This window comes from Salarias fasciatus, chromosome 23 (assembly GCF_902148845.1).
Source record: "Salarias fasciatus chromosome 23, fSalaFa1.1, whole genome shotgun sequence".
In the NCBI taxonomy this organism is placed as follows: domain Eukaryota; kingdom Metazoa; phylum Chordata; class Actinopteri; order Blenniiformes; family Blenniidae; genus Salarias; species Salarias fasciatus.
The window spans coordinates 6,413,952-6,434,576 of NC_043766.1; the positions used below are offsets into that span (position 1 = coordinate 6,413,952).

Genomic DNA, 20,625 nt, shown 5'->3' on the forward strand with positions numbered 1-20,625 from the left:
CCCAGGACATATTTGTACAGCTCTTTTAAAAGAGAGTTGATATTGGAATATAATGTGATGAATACAAACTGGTGTTTCTTCTAGATCCATCTTAGTTTTCATTTTCTGAAGTTTTTTTGCTCATTAAATGAAAATTAAAATGTGCAGTTGTTTCATAAATGTGGCTGAAAACATATCTTGGCACCAAGTACAGTAATAAATAACCAAATAAAACTATTCCATCAAGATGATCACAAACCCAAACATCAACCACTGGTCAGATGATCCATACACAGGCATGTGAACAGGATCATCAGTCAACGAAACATTTTAAACCACAACAAAATATGGTTGTACATTTTATTTACTAGAAAGAATACACAGGAACACCCTATTTATTTATTTATTTATTTATTTATTTATTTATTTATTTATTTATTTATTTATTAACCCTGAGACTGCTCATATAAAATTACTAAAAATGTGATAGTGAAGCTGAAGTTATCAAATAATTTCCTGATGAATGCTGGAAGAAGAAAAGCCTTTGTTTCAAACAGTTGAAAAACACACTTGAGGTTCGCACAGCATCAAACACACACTCATCCTCAAGATGTCTTTGGAGTCTTTATGACATTTTAATTCTCTTTATTTATGACATTAAAATTATAAAATGTGGCTATGAAAGGAGAACAAGGCATTAAAAGCATTAATCGCATTAAGGATCACAAAGCTTCTGGGAATTTAAATTCCAGCATTTCAACATTTCCTTACATCAGCTTTTACCTTTACATTTTGTAAATTCAGTATTATTTGCTCATTTGATACATGTGAAAAAAAATTTATCGGACTGATCGTAAGCATATAGTGCTTCATTCCAATCAGAAACACTATTTGTTTTTTGGACTTCTGCAGCTCTGCAGACCATGCAAGGACCCCTCCATCCCCTGAGAATCACCAGAGAACGAAAATGAGGGGAGAGGCTGAGTCTGGGACTGAACCAAGCCCAGCTAAGAAGAGGAAGAAACTAATTTGACCAGCCAAGCACCCCGGCTGCAGAAAAACTGTCCCTGCACAGGACTTATTGGCCCACTGACATCTGATATTCAGACTTGTAATAAATGACTGCTGATGATCAATTAGCATCGATGACATTCAAATTCAATGACAAATAAAGTGCCCGAATCTGAAGTTTGAACCACTTTTTGTTCAGTCTTGGGAAAAATTAGATGAAATAATACGGGACACTGAGTGATGTTTAAAAACTTAAACTGATGTTTTGAATTGATTGGTATTGAATTGGTTGAGTTAATGAATCAATTGATTTGAAGTTAATTTGAAAAAAATATCTTAAAAATCAACAAGAGAAATATGAAATATGAATAGATAGATCGAAATATGAAAATAGATAGATAGATAGATAGATAGATAGATAGATAGATAGATAGATACCTGTCTGTGCAGTTGATGTGTTTTGGTCCAGGGGAAGGGGGGATAGAAAGAGGAGGTAGCGGACAGAATTCAGCATCCTTGACAGCCTGGGGGATGAAGCTGTTTAACAGTCTGGTGGAGCGAGCCTGGAGGCTCTGGTACCTTTTTCCTGACGGCAGGAGACTGAACAAGGGATGTAAGGGCTGGGAGGTGTCACTGGCGATAGTGATAGCTCGGCAGGTGGGGCGAGTTTTGGCGATGTCTGTCAGGGAGGGCAGAAGGGCACCGATGATCTTGCTGGCTGTCTTCACTATGCTTTGCAGGGTCAGTCGGCAGGAGGCATTGCAGCCTCTATACCACACAGTGATGCAGAGCGTGAGGACACTCTCTATTGTGCCCTTGGCCAACGATGGGATGCTGTTGATCCAGGAGACGTCGTAACACATGTGCACCCCTATTGACTTGGTGCTGCTCGCCCTCTCCACTGCTACAACATTGATGGTCACTGCATTTACAGAATGTCTTCTCCTGAAGCCAACAGCAATTTCTTTGGGTTTTTTTTCCACTTTGAGGAGGAGATTGTTGTCTTATCTCACAAGTTGGCTTCCTTGGTAGAGGAGATGAGGCCCACTACAGTCATTTCGTACGCAAACCTGATGTGAATGGTGCTGAATAGGGTGCACAGTCAGGTAAGCAGGTAGAAGAGCAGTGGGCTGAACACACGCCTTTGTGGAACCCTTGTGCTCAGCATGAAGGCCCTGGAGGAGTTGCTGCTGACCCACACTTTCTGTTGTCTCTACAATAGAAAATCTAGCACCAGTTTCAAAGAGAGGTTTTCAGTCCCAAGTGTCCAAGTTTCTGTATGAGCTGTGGGGGAATGGTTGTGTTAAAAGCTGAACTAAAATCTAAGAACAGCATTTGCACATAGGGATTCTTAATAGTCTATCTTTGTGAGCGCTGGACGGAGAGCGGTTTCTGTGGATATGCATGCACACTGAAATGGCTCACGGTAGGAAGGGAAGAGGGATTTGGTGTGACCAGCCTCTCAGAAGTCAGTGCCACAGCCTGCAGTCACTATAGTTGGATGGGTGAGGCTTCTTTTGGGATCAATATTACGTACAGTATGTATTTGAGATATGTGGGGACAACAGGCAGGCTCAGAGAGATCTTCTACAGCTTCATACAACTCAGAATCTGGAAGAGATCCCAGGTGACTGTGTGTGAAGGTTTATCACAGGAAAAACATACACACCCCACACAGCAGTCGGAAGAACAGACTTTGTTTCCTGGGGACAATATTTTCTGACAGAAGCAAAATGAAACCAAGAGACAGACAGCACACATATATAGCGCTGACATTTTCAGCATGGTGGCCAACGTTGCTTATTTCTGAAAACACACTGCCTTTAATCACAATCATCAACTTGCAGTTTTTCCACTTGCGATTCATTCAAAGGCTGTTCTATGTGCACTCCTTCCGTTGCTGCATCTGCAATGTGGCTTTTGTTGTTGTGCCGTGGTGTTGACTCTTCTCTGAAAACCGTATAATTGATAATAATGTATTTAAACTTATTGAAATGCAGAGTTAAATTATGTGTTATATCATTCATTTAGAATAAAAACACCTTTTCTAGTAACGAAAATCTCTTTCATGTCATAATATGTTTATTGTTAGTATTTGCTGTTAGTGTTGCTTGCAGTTTCCAATGTTTGTTTTTGATGGGTCCAAATCAGGACTCAGTGATGTGCCAATAGATACCACATTTCTACAGGAAGATAACCGAAACAGGACAAATAAGCTGTCAGTATATGTCCTGCACCTCAATTCAGTAACAGACAGCATGATTTATTAAATTCTTTAAAATATTTGAAGGCATTTTTAAATACATACTGAAGCTTTTGACAGGTATATTAGTTCATAATGCTCTTTCTTTCTGGTTATACAATTAATCAATAAATGAGAAACCCCAGCTAAACTGTGGTGTATCGAGCTGGTCCAGGACAAGATCTGAAGGGGGAGGGACCACTGGGGAAGTCCGACAGAAAGACTGGGTAGTAGGAGGGTGAGGTCTCCACCAAAGCCTGACGTTTCTTGCGGTCGCGCCTCTGGTAGCGGAAGCCGAAAGGAGGTCGCAGAGCCACGAGGCCTGCAATTTCCTCAGAGGAGGAGTCCACAAATCCAGCAGTGGGTGGCTGCTGCTGCTGGTTTACTAGACTTTCTTCAGATTCACTTGAGGAAGAGGAGAGAAAGACAGATGGGTTATCCACAACAGCAGGGTCAAGGGGCACAGGGTCAATAGGAGTGGGGTCGAATGGTGTTGGCTGAACGACAGGGGGCAGTGTGGGGTCCGAGGGCACTGGCTGTGCATCACTCCCCTTGTTGTCAGTCTGAGGCGGGAAAGTTGGAATATCAGGATCTTGGGGGAAAGGGAAGTCGTGACCCTGTGGCAGTACAGGTCGGATCACGTCCACATTCTGCAGACAAGACCACAACAAATTGACAGAGTCACAGTCTGCAGCAAAAAGGGTCTCAGACACTGTGGCAATGTTACATTACGAACCGCGTATCTAAAAAGACCTGAGAAGACAGCATAATTATAGCACAGAAACATACAATTTCAAATCTCATGCATACTCTTAAACACGTGTCTGCACAGCACATATTTGAAGACACAAGCACAAGACGTGACAGAGTAATTACATGTCCAGTGGCACCAATTCAGAGAAATAAATTGTCATTCTAAAGGCTGCTTTAGTCAAATATTAAACAAAAACAGAGCAGGAAACACATTAATCAAAATTAGTTCATGTAGGACTTGACTATATTTCTCAGCTCGTATTCTTACAGATTGAAGTGACTTTCATAACATGCTATGTTCCCTTGGAGTTTTAACATTTTACTCACTTACTTACATGTATCTCTAAACTTATTTCATTGTTTTATGTATTCAGGTTTCATCAGTTGTATTTACTATGGCCAAATCTCTTTACTGTTGTTTCTGTTGTTGTTTCTGTATTTCATGTGCTGTTATGGTTCAAGGATCATGAGAGATTACAATCAAAACAATTTGATGTGGTCTGTGACTCAAATTCGACATGCAAATCCAAGGTCAAAGCAGCCTCTTATTTTCTTTTACTTTTGTTTTAATCTGCACAGTCTCACATCATTTTGTTATTCTTGTCACCTCACATTAGAAATGATTGCAGCTGTTTTGTTTTTGTGAGTCGGCAGTAAGTATTTAATAGCAACCTGTACCTGTATTTTAAACATCTCACAGGACACCTGAGCATCAGCGATGTCCATTTGTCCATGCACCGACCCTGTGCAGAAACCTGCAGTCTGAGATAAGAAACAAAAACATCTTTAATTTATTTGTTTTAGGACACTCATGAAATTTTAGAAGACTTTCAGCGGTGTCAGTTACAAACATAGAAATTAATCTGTTTGAGGAACAGCTGCTGAAAGCATTCTGAAATAAAGTCAGCAGATATTATCAGAGTTTTTAAAACACCATAAGTTAATATCAGAATGTAGACATATGTTTTGTTCTATACATTGATTAATCAATTTTTGACTCACTTTGAGCAGTAACGTGAAAAACACATTAAATGGACAGTCAACAGGAATTATTGATAAAATCTATCAAAATATTTGATGAATTTATAGCTAGTTTTAATTATTTGCTGAGGTGATGGAAATGTGTATGTTTTTGAAAATGTCTCTAAAAAAATCATTTCAACATTATGGCCTGAATGTTGGAAATCCCCTTCATATATTATAAAGCAAAAGATTACTTTAAATTGGGCCTAGCCATCACAGTCAGAATTGATCATCTGGGCTCCGTTTACACGACAATGTGGTGAAAATTTAGAGTGAAAACGTATCAAATTTATGCTTTCGTTTCAGAAAAGTTTCACATTTACATGGCAATGATTTAAAAAAAGACAATGTTTGTTTACATGGCAAGGGCAGAAGTGCTGAAAATTATGTAGCTGCAGTAACTTGTAGGGCAAGTAGTGGGTGCTGCTGTGTGTTTTTGTAATGAAACCACAAACGCTAACAACGAACAATTTGCTATAAACAATAATAGTGGTGAGTGCGTGGGCATTCACATGGACAGAGGATGAAGTTGGATTGTTATTACAGTGACTCTCAACTATATAACTACCAAATCTGAGGAGTCATGACACTCTGCAGGCCGCCATTGTTGTTTTGGTCCATTTACTTGAGCTTGTGCAGAACAACTACTGACTAAAGCTGCAGTGTGCATGAGCATTAGCAGTTTTTCTGTCATTTCCACAAAGCTTGGTTTTTCAAATGTAAATAATGACCGAATCAGAGTGTTTCAAAAAAATGTCCACCTTGGGAGCCATTTGAAGAATGGTGCATTTTCTGTAGGTTGTGAGCACCGCTGTTGTTTACCTGTACCCCCAAAATGCTATGGATGTTTGTTTTTTCACTTGTAAACATTTTCATGTAAATTGGGCTTCAAGATGAAACTCTATTAGGGTGTACAGGTGTATTTAATAGAGTCAATATCATCTTTATAACATTTTTCATATGTCAGCACGACGTTGGTCTGAGTACCTCTGTGTCAGATTTGAGTGTGAGTCGATGGCATGTTCCTCTATGCGTAATACCCTCTGGACACTGTTGGACCGTATACTCCACAAAGTGGGCCTTAAATGGCTTGGTCTGGCATGTAAAAAAGAAAAAAAAAAAAAAAAAAACAAGAACAGGGCAAATTGTTAATGCACACAAACAGGCAGAGATGGAGTTGGTGTGATTTTCTGCGCCAACGCCATGCGATGGCTGTTAAATTGCACAGCTGGACAATCGTATTACAATGCATTGCGCTTTGGCCCCCGAGCCAAATTCAGTTTCTGATTTGCTCCTCAAACAGAAGCCGTATCAGTCAGTAAATGCTGCAGTATCTTCAGTAATCCTTTGCAACCTTGCAAGACTTTTCTAATATTATGTTGTTATGGTTATTGTGAAGCAGTAATGATTCTCATCTTAAGTACAAGAGGCTCGAAGGGAGCACTGCTCAGTCTGTTCATGCATACTGAGACATTTTTCTTAAGTGTAATATCCCCATAAACTCAGCACTCAACATATTGTCACGCCGTGAAATCTTCCCCTGAGCTTTGTTTGCTTCATCAAGGTTACTGTTACTGTGTAGCTGTACCTGTACTGCAGCTCTGGTGATCTTTTTAATGCCGAGTCCTGCAGCCAGAGTGGACTGCCTTTTAAAGGAAGCCAGCGTGACCTGAGCGGCTGTCATGGCCTCGGGGTCATCAACAGAAAGAAGGGTGGGGCAGGTTGGGCAGGTTTGTTGGAGCTTTTCTGGGGGATCTGCAGAAAACAGAGGGTGATACTGAGTGTGATTTAGTACACTTCTGAATAACAATTATCTCTAATAAGACCCGAATAATCCTTTTAATAAGGCACAAGCAATCAACATACAATAAAGGCAAAGCAAGTAATGATGCTTAATTAAGAACGTCTGCTGTTTTGATTGGATGAACAATCCCTGATACACCTTTAATTTGGATGATTGCATTTATTTTGTAGACTGTAAGGAACTGACTGATTAAAGACTGCCTCTGTGTTTGTTGACCTCTGCTAATTATCAACATAAAACCACTGATATTTTACAAGAAAAACGTTTAAACGGGCAGAGTTATATTGTTGGATTTACACACTATTGAGCAATATAAACAGTAAGCACAATGTAAAGGGGCATATTGTAATCATGTTGAAACCAATGAGGATTTTCATGGCCGACATTATGATTTGTCTTGGTAGGAAACACACAGGTGTGGCTAATTAATTAAGGCTCAGTTCCTTGTTGCTGTGCAAGCAATCCATTGTTAATGGCATTAGCAATACCTGTGTGCGACACCGAGAGAAACACAGAGAAAAGCCCATTTCTTCTTCTTTCACATGAATTGCTTACAACGGAAGCACAAACATGTATTCTGTAGACAATTTTCCCCTGTAATAATTTCTCCTGAGACTTAAATCAGCATTTTTCTGGTGTCAAAAGGATTTGCAAAATACAAAACCAAACAGTATGTTAAAAGTTGTACAGGGAGGAAAAATAAGCCCACTGCCCTCTGTCAGATATGCTTTGGTTAAATGGAGGAATCAACAATATTGTCACGTTATGTTTCTGTTAACTCTGTTTCCGATTTTGTTCTGAAGCCTATTTTTAAAATCATTTAATTCGTCCCATATACAATTACATTAAAACTGGCAGGAAAAAAGTGAGCCCTGGATTGCTGTGGCCCCCTCAGGCTCTTTGGTGCCCTCTAGAGGGTGGATCCCACACAGTGTAAACCACTGATTTAGTTAAGGTGGTGATTCTCTGCTAGTTGCAGAGACGCCTCCATCAGTCGCGGAGACTAATTTGTTCTAATTTGTTCTGCAACGTCTCCAAGACTCGGTGAAGAACAAAGGACACTGAGGAGATGTTGCAGCGGCATCTCCGCTTTGTTGATTGAAGCTGCTTGAACCACTTGACGCCTCAGTCAGTGCATACACCATTTTTTGGTCTCTCCTGAGTTGATCCCACTGATCAGTCGCCACGGCGATGAGTGCTGACCCTGAAACTCATTCAGGTACATCTGGATGTTACCTGGCACTAGAGCGCAGTCGTAGCTGTACAGGTAGGAGTAGCCCTCCGGTGTGTGCAGAATGGTGGTGTTGCAGTTGCCAGAAACTTGCTGAAAATAAATATTTTTTTTAAAGAGATGAAAAAGAAGGGAGAGAAATCTTTGGTTAGCACAATCACTGCCATTTTACTACAGAGAGTTGGCAACATCTGACCAACGTAAAACAGGTCTAATGAAAATGCCTTTCTGTGTGTGTGTGTGTGTGTGTGTGTGTGTGTGTGTGTGTGTGTGTGTGTGTGTGTGTGTGTGTGTGGATTAGGATAGGGGATGTTTGCTTGTGTTCTTGACCTGGAATTACTTTTGAAACTAGAGGTTGGACAACAAAGAGAATAATCTCCTAATAAACCACAGTTCCAATCAATAGTTTGCAAGAGAGAAAATTAAAATTTTTTTCTTGGTCAATGAATTCTTAGGATTTTTACCAACAAACAGAGATGTGACTAATACTTTGTGAGAAAGAAGCCTCACTCCTTTCACCAGTGATATATCAGAAGTCAGTGATAGTTACTGAAGTTCAATGATGAAGCTTTGATGCAGTACTTCAGCTGTTTGTGAGCTGCTGTTTCTCTTTGTTCTGCTCTACGAGGTGACTGTTGGCATTAACATTACCCAAAGCTATTGTCTCCAGTGAAAAGCATCCCTGCTACCACTTTGCCATTTATTTAAGAAGCCGCTCCCCATTAATCCTGCCCCAACTGTGTCCACCTGACAGTAATGTGAAGGATGTCTAACTGTAAGCAGTAACATTAACCTGTAACCACTGCTGAGATTGATCTCCGCTGTTATCTTGCTGCTTTCTGTCTGTGGCATTGCTCGTGAATCAACAACTGATAGCATCCAGATTGTAGGGCATCTTCCGCCAACTAAAGAAATTAGTGAATCGGTCATTAGTCTGACCCACACAAAGCTGACTGCTCAGATAATAAGTCACGGCAACTTTACCAAACTTTATTTCTATTCTTCACTTTAAAAACAACTAGAGCTGAATCAAAGTGCTGCGCCTATACGTGATCATAAAAACACATAAAACAGAGACAATACAACAATAAAACCAAGAGCAGACTCTCATGCCGGGCTGAACGCCAAGAAGTAAAAATGAGCTTTAAGAGCATTTTTAAAAGCAGGCAGGGAAGGAATCCGTCTACTGTGCGATGCAAAGTTGTTTCATAGTTTGGAAGCAGAATTAAAGTTCCATCTCCTCTTTGCTTCAGCACTTTCAAGAGCAGCTGATCAGAAGCTTAGGTTTTAAAGGTTTAAAGCTTTAATTCCATTGAGAAGAAATGTCTTTAACGTTACAATAATACAGTCAAGTACACATTAATAAGGCTCAGCTGAAGGACACAAAGGCATAAGGAAAAAGTTACTTTTCCTTTTAACTTTTTCTTTTTTATGTAACTAAAAAGTAACAACTTCATTAAAAGATACCTAGTAACTCAAATCAACTAACTCTAGATAGCTGTAATAACTTTTAATGAAGCATGCAGTATGCTCATTGGGCATTTCTTGTTAATCTTGGGGTAAATACTCTATTACAATTCATGCCTCTTTTCAGAAATTTTTTATAGAAATAATGTTTTGTGTTTGTATGTGTGTGAATGAATGAATGAAAGAATGAATGAATGAATGAATGAATTATGTCTTTATTAGTACCACAAGGGGAAATTTCATGTCTGCCCCGGCAGCCCTTTACAGGCGCCTGACATGGGTGAAAAAAAACAGGGGGGGGGGGTGTGTGTGTGTGTGTGTGTGTGTGTGTGTTCTGCAGTTACAACACATTCTAAATTGAGCATTATTTTCCCCAAAAGCTTGAGTACTCGTATGTTTGTTATTGCCGTGGAACACATGAGATAAAGTAAAAACACATCAGTGTGATTGTTTGTTTGTGTGTGTGTGTGTGTGTGTGTGTGTGTGTGTGTGTGTGTGTGTGTGTGTGTGTGTGTGTGTGTGTGTGTGTCCTACGGTTTCCATGAATGGTCTGACGTCACATCGTTTCCAGGGTTTTGGGCTGCCTGTGTGACACTTTGTCTCCAGGACATCCAGGTCCAGGTAATACACATTGCCTGCTGGACCCTGATATCCCAAATATAAACACATACAACAGACAGAAGACAAATAAATAAATAAATAAATTTAAAAAAAAATGCTGTGTGAACTAGGTTACCTCACAGCGAAAAAAAAAAAAAAAATCATCAATATTCAAATTAATAAGAAATCTTCTCATTTGGTCACCTACAGGAGATATCTGTTTATTTGTATGCAACAATAAATTGATTCCAGCTATACCACTAAAAACCCTCTGAGCAGGTGTAATTCCAACTTTTTTAAGCTGTGAAGCTGAACAGCCCCTTTTAAACCTGATCCATCCCACAGCCTGTGGCTTCTGCAGCCTTCAGCCACTGACAGCATGAAGTTTATAAAGTATGTTGTGCAAGGTTTGTCCCAGCGGTCCTGCACTGAAATGACCTGGACATTATTAACAGTCACTTCAGGCCTAAAGGCCTTTTTTCATGGGGCGTGAAAGGGGGATGGCTACTCATTTCAGGACATAAAATCATGTCCTTTGTCTTTAATGTTACGTTTATTAAAGACGACACGCGCTGATAGTGATCGTTCACAGGAAAGTGCCAACTGCAAATATTTATTGTTGTTGTTGAGTATTTAATGGTTGCACACTACTGTAGCTGCGGGTTTTTTGTAACTTTGAGACTAGAATGAGTCCAAGTAAAACACAGTTTATTCTAACCCTGATTATTACAGACTGAGAGGATAATTAGAAATAATTAATGATTGGAAAATGCGACCCTGCAGAAGTAAACAGCTCTCGGTGCCTCGTGCGGCTGGTTAGATCCGTCAGCCTGTGGCTCTGTTTTCATTTGTTTTGCTGTTACAGCAGCAGGAGGGGAAACAACCTTTCCACCCCGGTTAAACACGAACAAATCAGCCAGTGACAAGTTTTTACACCAACCGGCTGCAGCAGCCTGTCTCACCGAGGCGCGCCCCCCCACCCCCTCACCCCCTCACCCCCTCACCGCCCATCCATCCCTCCATCCACTGACCTGAGCGTGCAGGTGGACGTTTGTCACGCGGTTGAGCGCAAACTTGTAGCCTTCGGTGCGATCCTCGTTGATGTAGGTGATGGCCAGACGAGACAGTTTCTCCACCGCCTTGTCGTTGCAGGGAACGGGAGCCAGTTCCACGGGCATCAGCAAGAATCCGTCCGCGCGCACGGCAGCGGTGCGCAGCCACAAGAGCAGCAGCAGCGCGGGGACGGCGCGTGTGTCCATGGCGGTGGCGCAGGTCGGGACAGCGGCGGAGCACAGTTTGCTCTCTTGTGTTTGCCCTCAGCTGAGAGGCAGTGACTTTTGGAATGAAAACAGGAGGGAAATGTTGAAATGACGCCAAGGACAAAGTTTATTTGATGGCACGAAGCCAGTGCTTGTGAGTGAACGAATTAACCCTCACCCCAAGCAAACTTATTTCACAAAAAAATACGAGTCAAGAAATGTCAGTCCTCATTATCCACAAGTACTCCTCATTAAATATTATGGGATTAATTAATATTTCTATTTTATATTAGGACAGGACCCATACTCAGCCTAACCTTCTGGTGTATTTTGTTGATTTATTTACACCAAACGAGTTCAAAAAGAGTCCCGACATTAATCAACGTCAATGGCTTTAGTTCTGAGGTGCAGGGATTGTATCTGCAGTGCTGCCATCTAACCAAGAGGGGGCACTGTGTGTCTGGGGTGCCCTGCTGGAGAGAAACCCTTTGGTTCCCCAGAAACAACGAGGTTAATGATTCTATGATATCCAGTTAATTAGTTGAAGCATTACACTTTCTTTGGTCGTGGATCTCAAACCTGTAGTGTTTGAGATTTCACTATTGTCTGTGTGTATGTGTGTGTGTGTGTGTACTGTGTACTGAAAAAAATTGTATTCTTATGTGTGCGGGTGGCACATTAGATGAATTTATAATGAATGAATACAGTCTGTTTTTTTAAAAAACGTAATTATATTCGTGTTTTGTTTCTGTTTTTTATTTTTGTCATTCCTATTTTTCTTTGTTTTCAAGTCATAAACAGCAAGCCAGACCTGTCTCTATATTGTGGGTGCAGTGTTCACTTTCAGAGCTCTCAGGTTGGTTTCATTGTTCATGACAAGATCGATTAATGTCTGTGACTGCAGACTCTTTACACACACACACACACACACACACACACACACACACACACACACACACACACACACACACACACACACACACACACACACACACACACAGAGTTCCCGTTCCTTTATGTCGCTCATACACATTTGATTCAGACATTTTCCAGGAGAAATAAAGAAAATATTTGTAGATGAAAATAATGTGAGATTACATATGTAAAAGATTAATTACATGATATGCAAAATAACATCAACATCAGCCTTACATCTCAAGCTGCTGGCACTGGAATTGCTCGGTTCTGTATTAAACAAGGAGAAATGTTTGCCCAAAATCTTGGAAAATATCTGTTTATTTTGGTGAAAATAGTTTGCTTTGCATGACAATTCAACAACTTTGTGCTAATGTACTGAAGATGACAGATATATTACTGTGCATTTGTAGTTCTGATGCGTGTGAGCTATCGACACCTAAAAATAATTTATGTCCACAAACTGTATGAAAGTTATGCAAGAGGAATGAAAATTACAATCCTCCTTATAATCCCAGCAGAAATACATCTGATTGTTTTTAGATGTATTTTTCAAAAGAATCTGCAGCTGCCTAATAAGAAAAAAGAAGTCAGAATGGTCGTGCAAGTGATGGAGTGGCCCCCACAGGGTCTTCTTCTTCACTATTCATAGCAATTTTTCTTCAGTGTGTGAGGAACCATTTGCATCATATAACCTATTTAACCACTTTTCACAATTTATACGAATAAAACATTTTGATCTCAATTTTGGAGTTTAATGATTTTATTCTTTTATCAGATAATATTAATTCCTGCATGATTTCTAAACACCTATAACTTTCATATGACTTACAAATCTGCTTTTAAGGAAGATATTTTTAAACAAGCATAACGATTGAAATGCCTGCTGTTAGCAATTCAATTTTGTGAAACCTTGGAAGAATTTGTGAAATGGGTATGTTGTATGTTTACTAAGTTTTCTTTTTTTTTCTTTTATTAATTTGACAAAAGTAGTAGCAATTGTATACAAGTACATACTGCTGAGAGCTGGAAACCCCACTCAGCTGATGATTCACCTATGAGCCTTTTTTTCCCCTCATTTTGTTCCTTGTTATTCATGATAGAGTAAAACTGCATGTTATTTAAGTCACAAAAACTTCCCCACACCACACCAGTCAAACTAGCTACATGTTTCATGTTGTCAACAAATCCCACAATGCACTGTGGTGCGATTTCACTCTGTTGTTGGGGTTTAAATAGAACTCCTTTCATACCTCAAATGCCCCGGAGGGGCCTGAGTAGTGGCAATGTACTCTGGCCACTACACAAAACAACTCATAAAGTCCCTGGTGGAGCTGGTTCCAGTCCACCTGGACATTAAAAATTCATATATACCCAAGCTGGCAGTAAAAAAACAAGTGACTTCTTATGTAAAAACAGACTGTGCAAAAAAAAAAAAAAAAAAAAAGAAAAAAAAAGAAAATGCATTAGTGGAGTCAAGAAGAAAATCACTCAGTGGCTTTTTACCTCAAATATTAATTATGCATCTCAATGTAGTTTCATCAGGTAGCTTCATGAGCCAATCAAAAGCTCCATGAGTGTCAGAGGTAGTCAATGTCAGCCTTCACTATCTGCAGGTCAAAAAATGAAAAAGCCGGAAAGTGCAGACATTGACTCAGCAGTAACTGAAACCAAGAGGGAGGCAATGCTGAGTTTTATTACCTCTAGTTATCGCAAAAAAAGGCAATTCGATTGAAATGGTGCTTTGTGATGTTTTGTTTATTTCTCTTTGAAAAATGATTACTCGATAGTTATCAATACAACCATGTTTTAGCTATTAGAAGTGCTTTTTGTGATCATTTTCATGGATTGTTAAATATTTGAAAACACCATTCTCAAAGCAGCATAATGAATGTTCTCCAATTCATTACTCAGATTTGATTTTATTTAGTTGTACAACAAAACTTTTGAAACTTGATCTGCGCTAACTGTAACACAGTAGAGTTAGACTGTTTTAATTCATTTAATTCATGCAGATGAGGATTTGATTTCATATGAAAAGTATCTGAATGTAATTTCATTTGACTCTTGTCTGTCTTGTTCATAGGTCGGGGTGTGTGTGTGTGTGTATGTGTGTGTGTGTGTGTGTGTGTGTGTGTGTGTGTGTGTGTGTGTGTGTGTGTATGATGAATGTGCATTGTGTCGGTGAAGCTCCTGATGAGGACTGGAGCCATATTCCACCAGGCATTGGAGCTTTTCCTCCCAAGTGTGAGTGGAGCTTCAGAGCCCAAAATCTTGATTCCCTGTGTGAAACTGGGTGGGATAATCCTAAAATACTGTCAGTAAGTGGTGGTGGTAAGTAGAGCAGGTGCAGGGAGCTGTATATTATTACCTTGTTTTGAGCTAAGCCACCCAAATGCTGCCTGTAGCTTTATATTTAACATGCAGGCATGAGACACTGGTGGCATGGTGGTGCAGTGGTTAGCAGTGAGTTTTACATGTGGTAAAAGCCTAATTTGAACCTTCTGGCCTTTAATGAGGTAAGGATGTATGTTGTCCCTTTGCAAAACAAAACATGTGTTTGGTTGATCAATAATTTTTGGGATGTGTATGTGTGCAAGTAAATGTTGTCTCTGTATCTTTGTGGTTTGTTATCTTGCTCATATCTTCAGTGGAAAATGTGAGGCACCGCATTCTTTAAGTACTTAAGTTTTTCCTACAAGAGTAAATTGTGACATTCAGAGGCAGAGCCTGGGTCTCAGTACAGAGGGGGCGGAGCATTCTCTACGGGCCCTTATGATAGTAATTTACCATTCAAACAATACCTCATGCTACCATCAAACAACACACTAATGCTCACTTTTATTGAGCCAAGCAAACCTATATGCCTCAGAAAGGAGAATAGAGTCACAAACCAGTTGACAAACTTGTTCTGAAGAACAAATACACAGACGCACGCACGCACACACACACACACAACTGCAGCCTGACAGGTGTCACTCAGAGCGTCCGCTGTCCATGGTGCTGAAAATGCAGATTAAAAACTTACTGGCTAAATCTGTACCATCTTTGATACAGCTTAAACATAAAATGAACACAGCTGGTCTAAAATTACACAATCTATTCAGATAGATATAGACACAGCTATCTATATCTTTGGGAATTCACGTATATTAGAAAAAAAAAATAGACTCAGAGGTCTCTTGTAGTTGAGAGCCACACAAGGCACATTCAAACAGGCAGGTGTTTAAGACCACAGCATTCTGATAAAGATAATATTTTTGAAGGTTTCACTGACTCACCAGTGGCTCCGATGTTAGGTTTTGGGTAGTACCGCTAGCAGCTAGCATAGTGTTTAGCATATTGTTTAATTTCACTCCAAAGAGTTCAGATCAAGCGCAAAAGAAAAAACTCGTTCATGCCGCACAGCCAATCAGCGCTGGCTTACAGCTCTGATGCATTCATGGACAGTCGTAATGTAAGAATTGGCAAATTGGAGCCCACAATCACATGAGTATACCTTCTCGCACACACTGCACATTTTATTATAATAATTTATTTAAGAGTAAATGTGAACACATCACATGAAACGGGGCCCTATGACCTTGTGGGCCCTGCCCCCCCTTGCCCCCCCTTGCCCCCACTCTGGCTCCGCTACAGGTGACATTTGTTCTGTACGGAATGGTAAATGGGTTTTTGGAGTCAACATTAAAGAAAGCAGATATTTTAGACCTTATGTGGCTTTTTTCTGACAAATAATTTATTTCACCAAATTGATTTGTTTAACATAAAGATAAATGCTCTATTGAATATTCAGTTTAATTTATTTTAATTAGGTTATTTGATTATACTGAAATTGAACACTTTTAGGCTTTAATTACTTTTTAAATCTACATGTATATTCAGTTTTTCTTTGTAAGGCCAGTTAGCATGGCACTTCCAGTGAAACCATCATTTCTGAGTTTTCATTTCAGAAAAGTTTTGCATTTTACAAAAATTGTTTGAAAACAGTGGCATTTACAGAAATGGCAGAAAAGGCTTTTTTTTGAGGGGCTACTAGTTGGTCACGTAGTTGTGTTTTTTCTTTTATTTTTTGTAATGAAAACACACAACAGAGAGAACACTGGGTTACAAACATTAATGATGGCAAATATTGAAGCCCCAGGAGAATCCAGACTGGGACACTCTGGAGGCAAACGTTGTTACTGTCCAGCTCATCACTCATGTGAAGTAGAGCTATTACTGCAGTTGTGGTGCACAAGAACAGTAGCAGTGCTTCCCCTATATTTCCAAGATGACGGAGTTGGAGCGTTTTTTAAAGGTTCTACTTTTGCAGCCTTTTTTAAAAAAGTTGCTTTTTCAGTGGCTCCAAGCACCATTGTTCTTTAAATGGAAACCCAAAATGCAACAAGTTTTGCTTTTTCACGTAGACTCATTGTTGTCCATACCGACCCTCATACGCCGAACAAGAACATTTCTTGAAACTCACTTAAATGTATCTCTTTCCCCCTGTTTCCAATATCACCCCCTTTATTTCTTACATACAGTGACAAAAGTTTTATTGTCTGTCCTCACAGGAAGAAAGAATGAAAGAAAGAAGCAGCAGGTGCCAATGAGAAGAAAATAATATGCTGAGGACTGAAGTACTCAACTCAATGAAAAATACAGAGTGAATACTCAAGGAGCGGGACTGAGGGGACACTACAGCAATTCACCACTTCCAATGTAACTTCAATCTTACTCACTTCAACACATTAAAGCCAAGCACTTATAATCACAAAAAAGTGTTTTGTTAATGTGTTACTCTTCCTTCAACTGATTTATAATATCACCTGTAGTGTCTTCCCTTGAAATATTTAACAACATTTTCAAATGCAGTGCATTCCTTGTGTGAGCATCTGTCCAGGGATAATCATTTAATCCATTTCAAATATTCAGTGAACCAGGTTCAGCTCTCAACAGAGGCTGGAGGAAGGAGGGGGAGACTCACTCAGCAGAACCAATTCTGCTAATATCAGAGTGAAAAAAGAGCTGCCACAATATGTGTGTGTGCGTGCGTGTGTGCGTGTGTGTGTAGTGTGTGTGGTGTGTGAGCTTTCATACAAGAGAATGTGAACTGGTGTTTGTCTGTGTGCACATTTGACCGTGCAGAGCCATGCATTCATGCGTCAGTGTTACCAGGAGCCAGTTTGTGTTGCAGCAGAAAGCAGAAAGAGTCTGTGGGGGAGAGATAAGAACGGCGAGGCTGCTCTGAGGACTCGCTCTACCAGCACCAACGCCAGACCCAAGTTAGACAAACCTCCTTTGATGTGAGCACAGAGTAATCTCCCCTTCTGCTTGCTGCTGAGAGATGCCACGCTGTAGTGATGCCCAGGCACAGATACGAGATACGAGGGGGACTCCTGCTGCTGCCGCTCACATTGTGCAGTGACAAGGTCTGGAGAGAAGAGAAGAGAAGAGAAGAGAAGAGAAGAGAAGAGAAGAGAAGAGAAGAGTTTTCAGAGTGACTTGGTCTAAAGAGAAGAGTTTTCAGTCGTGGCTTCAACAGTGCCTGGAAAGCTTGCACCAACATGGTTCAAATGCTGTTTCGGGGAAATTCATTAGGATTGTTTTCAGTGCAGAATTCCACTCTTACACAGTCTAAATGTTGTTTCACGGGCCTTCCTACCTTGCCAAGAACACATTTCTGGGGGAAACACTGGCAGAAACCTCCAACTGTATCACATCTCCTGCCAGTGAAGAAAAAAAAACAAAGAACTGGTTTACCTATACTGCAGTACACATTAAGGGGGAAAATAATGATAATTAAAAAGGACCATTGCCAGTTTTAAATTCAGTCCCATTCTACCTGGGACCTGTTCATAGTGTTTTTCTTTTTACCTTCTTGAGCAATGTTGGAGATAACGTGCTATGAAATGTGGAGACTTCATCAGAACTGCAGGAATAAGGAAAGATTTCTGTAGGTCAGCAATTTGGCTTTCAAAATGACTGCGTGACATGATAGAATAATTGCTATTTAATTGTTGGTTTTACAGTACAGGCACACATTTTCCACCCATTTCAATGGGTTCCTCTTACTACAGCTTCGCTGTGTTCCTGCTGAGATTAAGTTTTTTGGTCTTTCTGCGAATGAAAGGTAGATTTTATTGACACCAACACAGCGCTAGTGTAGGAACACTGGACATTTATATGCTGTTTTCTGATTTGCAATTTAATGACTTGTGTAATTCTACAACAGTGCTTTTCATTATTCTAAGTTTAGCAGATGGAACCAGCTAATTCAAAAGGAATGGAGCGTAACCTCTATTAGCAGTATCAGATGTTAGTAAAGTTACCATTTTAAAATGATTAACTATCTCTGTGAAAAACATTGCTCTTCACTTTGGAGTTACTGCGTCTGTCCTCCTGGCTGAAGATACTGTTAGCTTTAATGTTAGCCAACAGCCACAGCGCTGGAGATGTATGTGCAGTGTATCAGTAAGTGTTTGCTCACTTTGTAGGAGCTGGCAGTTTATCGCGGGTATTTTGTTACGACTTCTTTGCCTAATTATTTATTCTTTAAACAGTTTCTAATGAAATTATGCTTGCACCACAATTTAACTTCCAGCTGAATCAGTCATTAGTACTGACAGCTGAGCCAATGTATCACAGCGGCACTACAACACAAGTATTTTCACATTAACAAGACGGGCTCAATTGAAGGAGTAATGCAAGAGCTCTGTGTGTGTGTGTGTGTGTGTGTGTGTGTGTGTGTGTGTGTGTGTGTGTGTGTGTGTGTGTGTGTGTGTGTGTGTGTCCGTGCGTGCGTGCGTGTGTGTGTTTTGTTATTATAAAAATAACCATAACTTTTTGAAAGATGTAAGTGATAGCTGTATTCCAGTGGATTTTTTTTCTCCGGCAGCTTTCCCCAATGTGGTTTATTTGTATTTCTATCAATGATAAGTGTGAGGCGAAAAATCAAGAAGAAACAAAACAAAAAAACAAAGCAACAACACAAAAACAAACAGAACACCAGGAAACTGTTGCCCTCAGAATGCTCTGTGTCAATCTCATGCTTTCTCTCACATGTGTGCATTTGTCCTTTCGTTCTTTCTAGTTTTATCTTCTACAGCTCTCTCTACACTGTCTCTGTTTTCTTAATGCTGCTGGGACTTCTTTCTTATCTTATTGGTCACAGTTGCCACGGAGAAGCAAAGACATGGGGACAGGGAGAGCGGAGGAAGAAGGATAATTCCCCTCATTTAATTGGTTTCAAACTTTTCCTCCCCCCGGAGAAGACCTGTTTCCTACACTGTTGTGGCCAAAACATGGACATTGATGCTAAGCCCATTAAATTTCAGTGTAATTGGGCAAGCCATGAGCTCATGTTAGGAGAGCTTTCCCAGTTGATTGGCATTCTCCACAGTGGTAGTCACAAATCCCAGTCATTTGACTTGGATAAAGTAGTCAGCTTTAGACCCTTAATTTCTCTGTCATGCATTCATTTATTTTATTGCAGCACCATGAAACAAATGAAAGGACACATGGAGTGAAGCCTTTCTTCAATTAGTTTGCATCTTTTCATGCCTGCAGTCAGCAGTAGATGTGGCCGTTAAACCTCAGATGTTTTTTTTTCTTTTTTTTCTCTTTATTTATGTGCAGCATTTTGTTCTTTAAAGTGCAGTATATATAAAGTTGAGCTGAGTTACTCTTAGATTATCGTATCCTCATTGCTTGTAGTGTTTGTGATTTTTCAAAGCATGTTTGGGATTTCTGCTGTTAGGCAGCACCAAACATCCCATTTGTTATCTAAGATGAGGCTCATTGGAATCTCAGCTGAAGACGAAGCTGGAAGGAGCTCACACTAACGGTACCCTGACTTCGTCAACTATCCACCACTTTATAAATGGACTGCAGTATGCAAGACTTTACAGCTTGGATGCCAACATGGGAGCTTCTTCATGTTTCATTTGAACATTTTGACTGTCGTCATAACTCAGTAAGCTGTTACCTCCAGATAGTAACACCAAACATAAAGTCAGAGTTGGATGTCAGTTTGGTGCAGTGTTGGAAATGGAGCATCATTATGTAACATGGAACTTATACATAAAGTCCAAAGTAATTGATCATTAAAATGAAATGGTAACATGTTCATCCCGAAGATTAACAAAGCACACTATAGTAACATACAAAAACAGTAGCATTAGCAATTTAGCTGAAGCTGTTGTGTCTACTGAAGTGCAGCTTTATAATCCTGTTTGCATGAGGTTTGAATCATTAATCCTGAACAAACAGAATCCCTCTGAAAGCAGTTCACCTATAAGTAGTAGTATACAGGGCCTATCATATTTTAGCAACATCACACAAATGTTTGCATTTTCAG

General features: G+C 40.0%; 1 protein-coding gene across 1 annotated transcript; it reads right to left on the bottom strand.

Moving 5' to 3' along the window:
* Nucleotides 1-2,927: 2,927 nt before the first annotated feature.
* Nucleotides 2,928-11,405, bottom strand: LOC115381767 (fetuin-B). The gene is made up of 7 exons (XM_030083362.1): nucleotides 11,142-11,405; nucleotides 10,045-10,155; nucleotides 8,049-8,136; nucleotides 6,597-6,763; nucleotides 5,996-6,103; nucleotides 4,664-4,747; nucleotides 2,928-3,882 (listed from the first exon to the last, which is right to left on the bottom strand). The coding sequence occupies exons 1-7, from the start codon at nucleotides 11,367-11,369 to the stop codon at nucleotides 3,379-3,381; spliced, it is 1,290 nt and encodes a 429-aa protein (XP_029939222.1). The 5' UTR covers nucleotides 11,370-11,405; the 3' UTR covers nucleotides 2,928-3,378.
* Nucleotides 11,406-20,625: the final 9,220 nt, after the last annotated feature.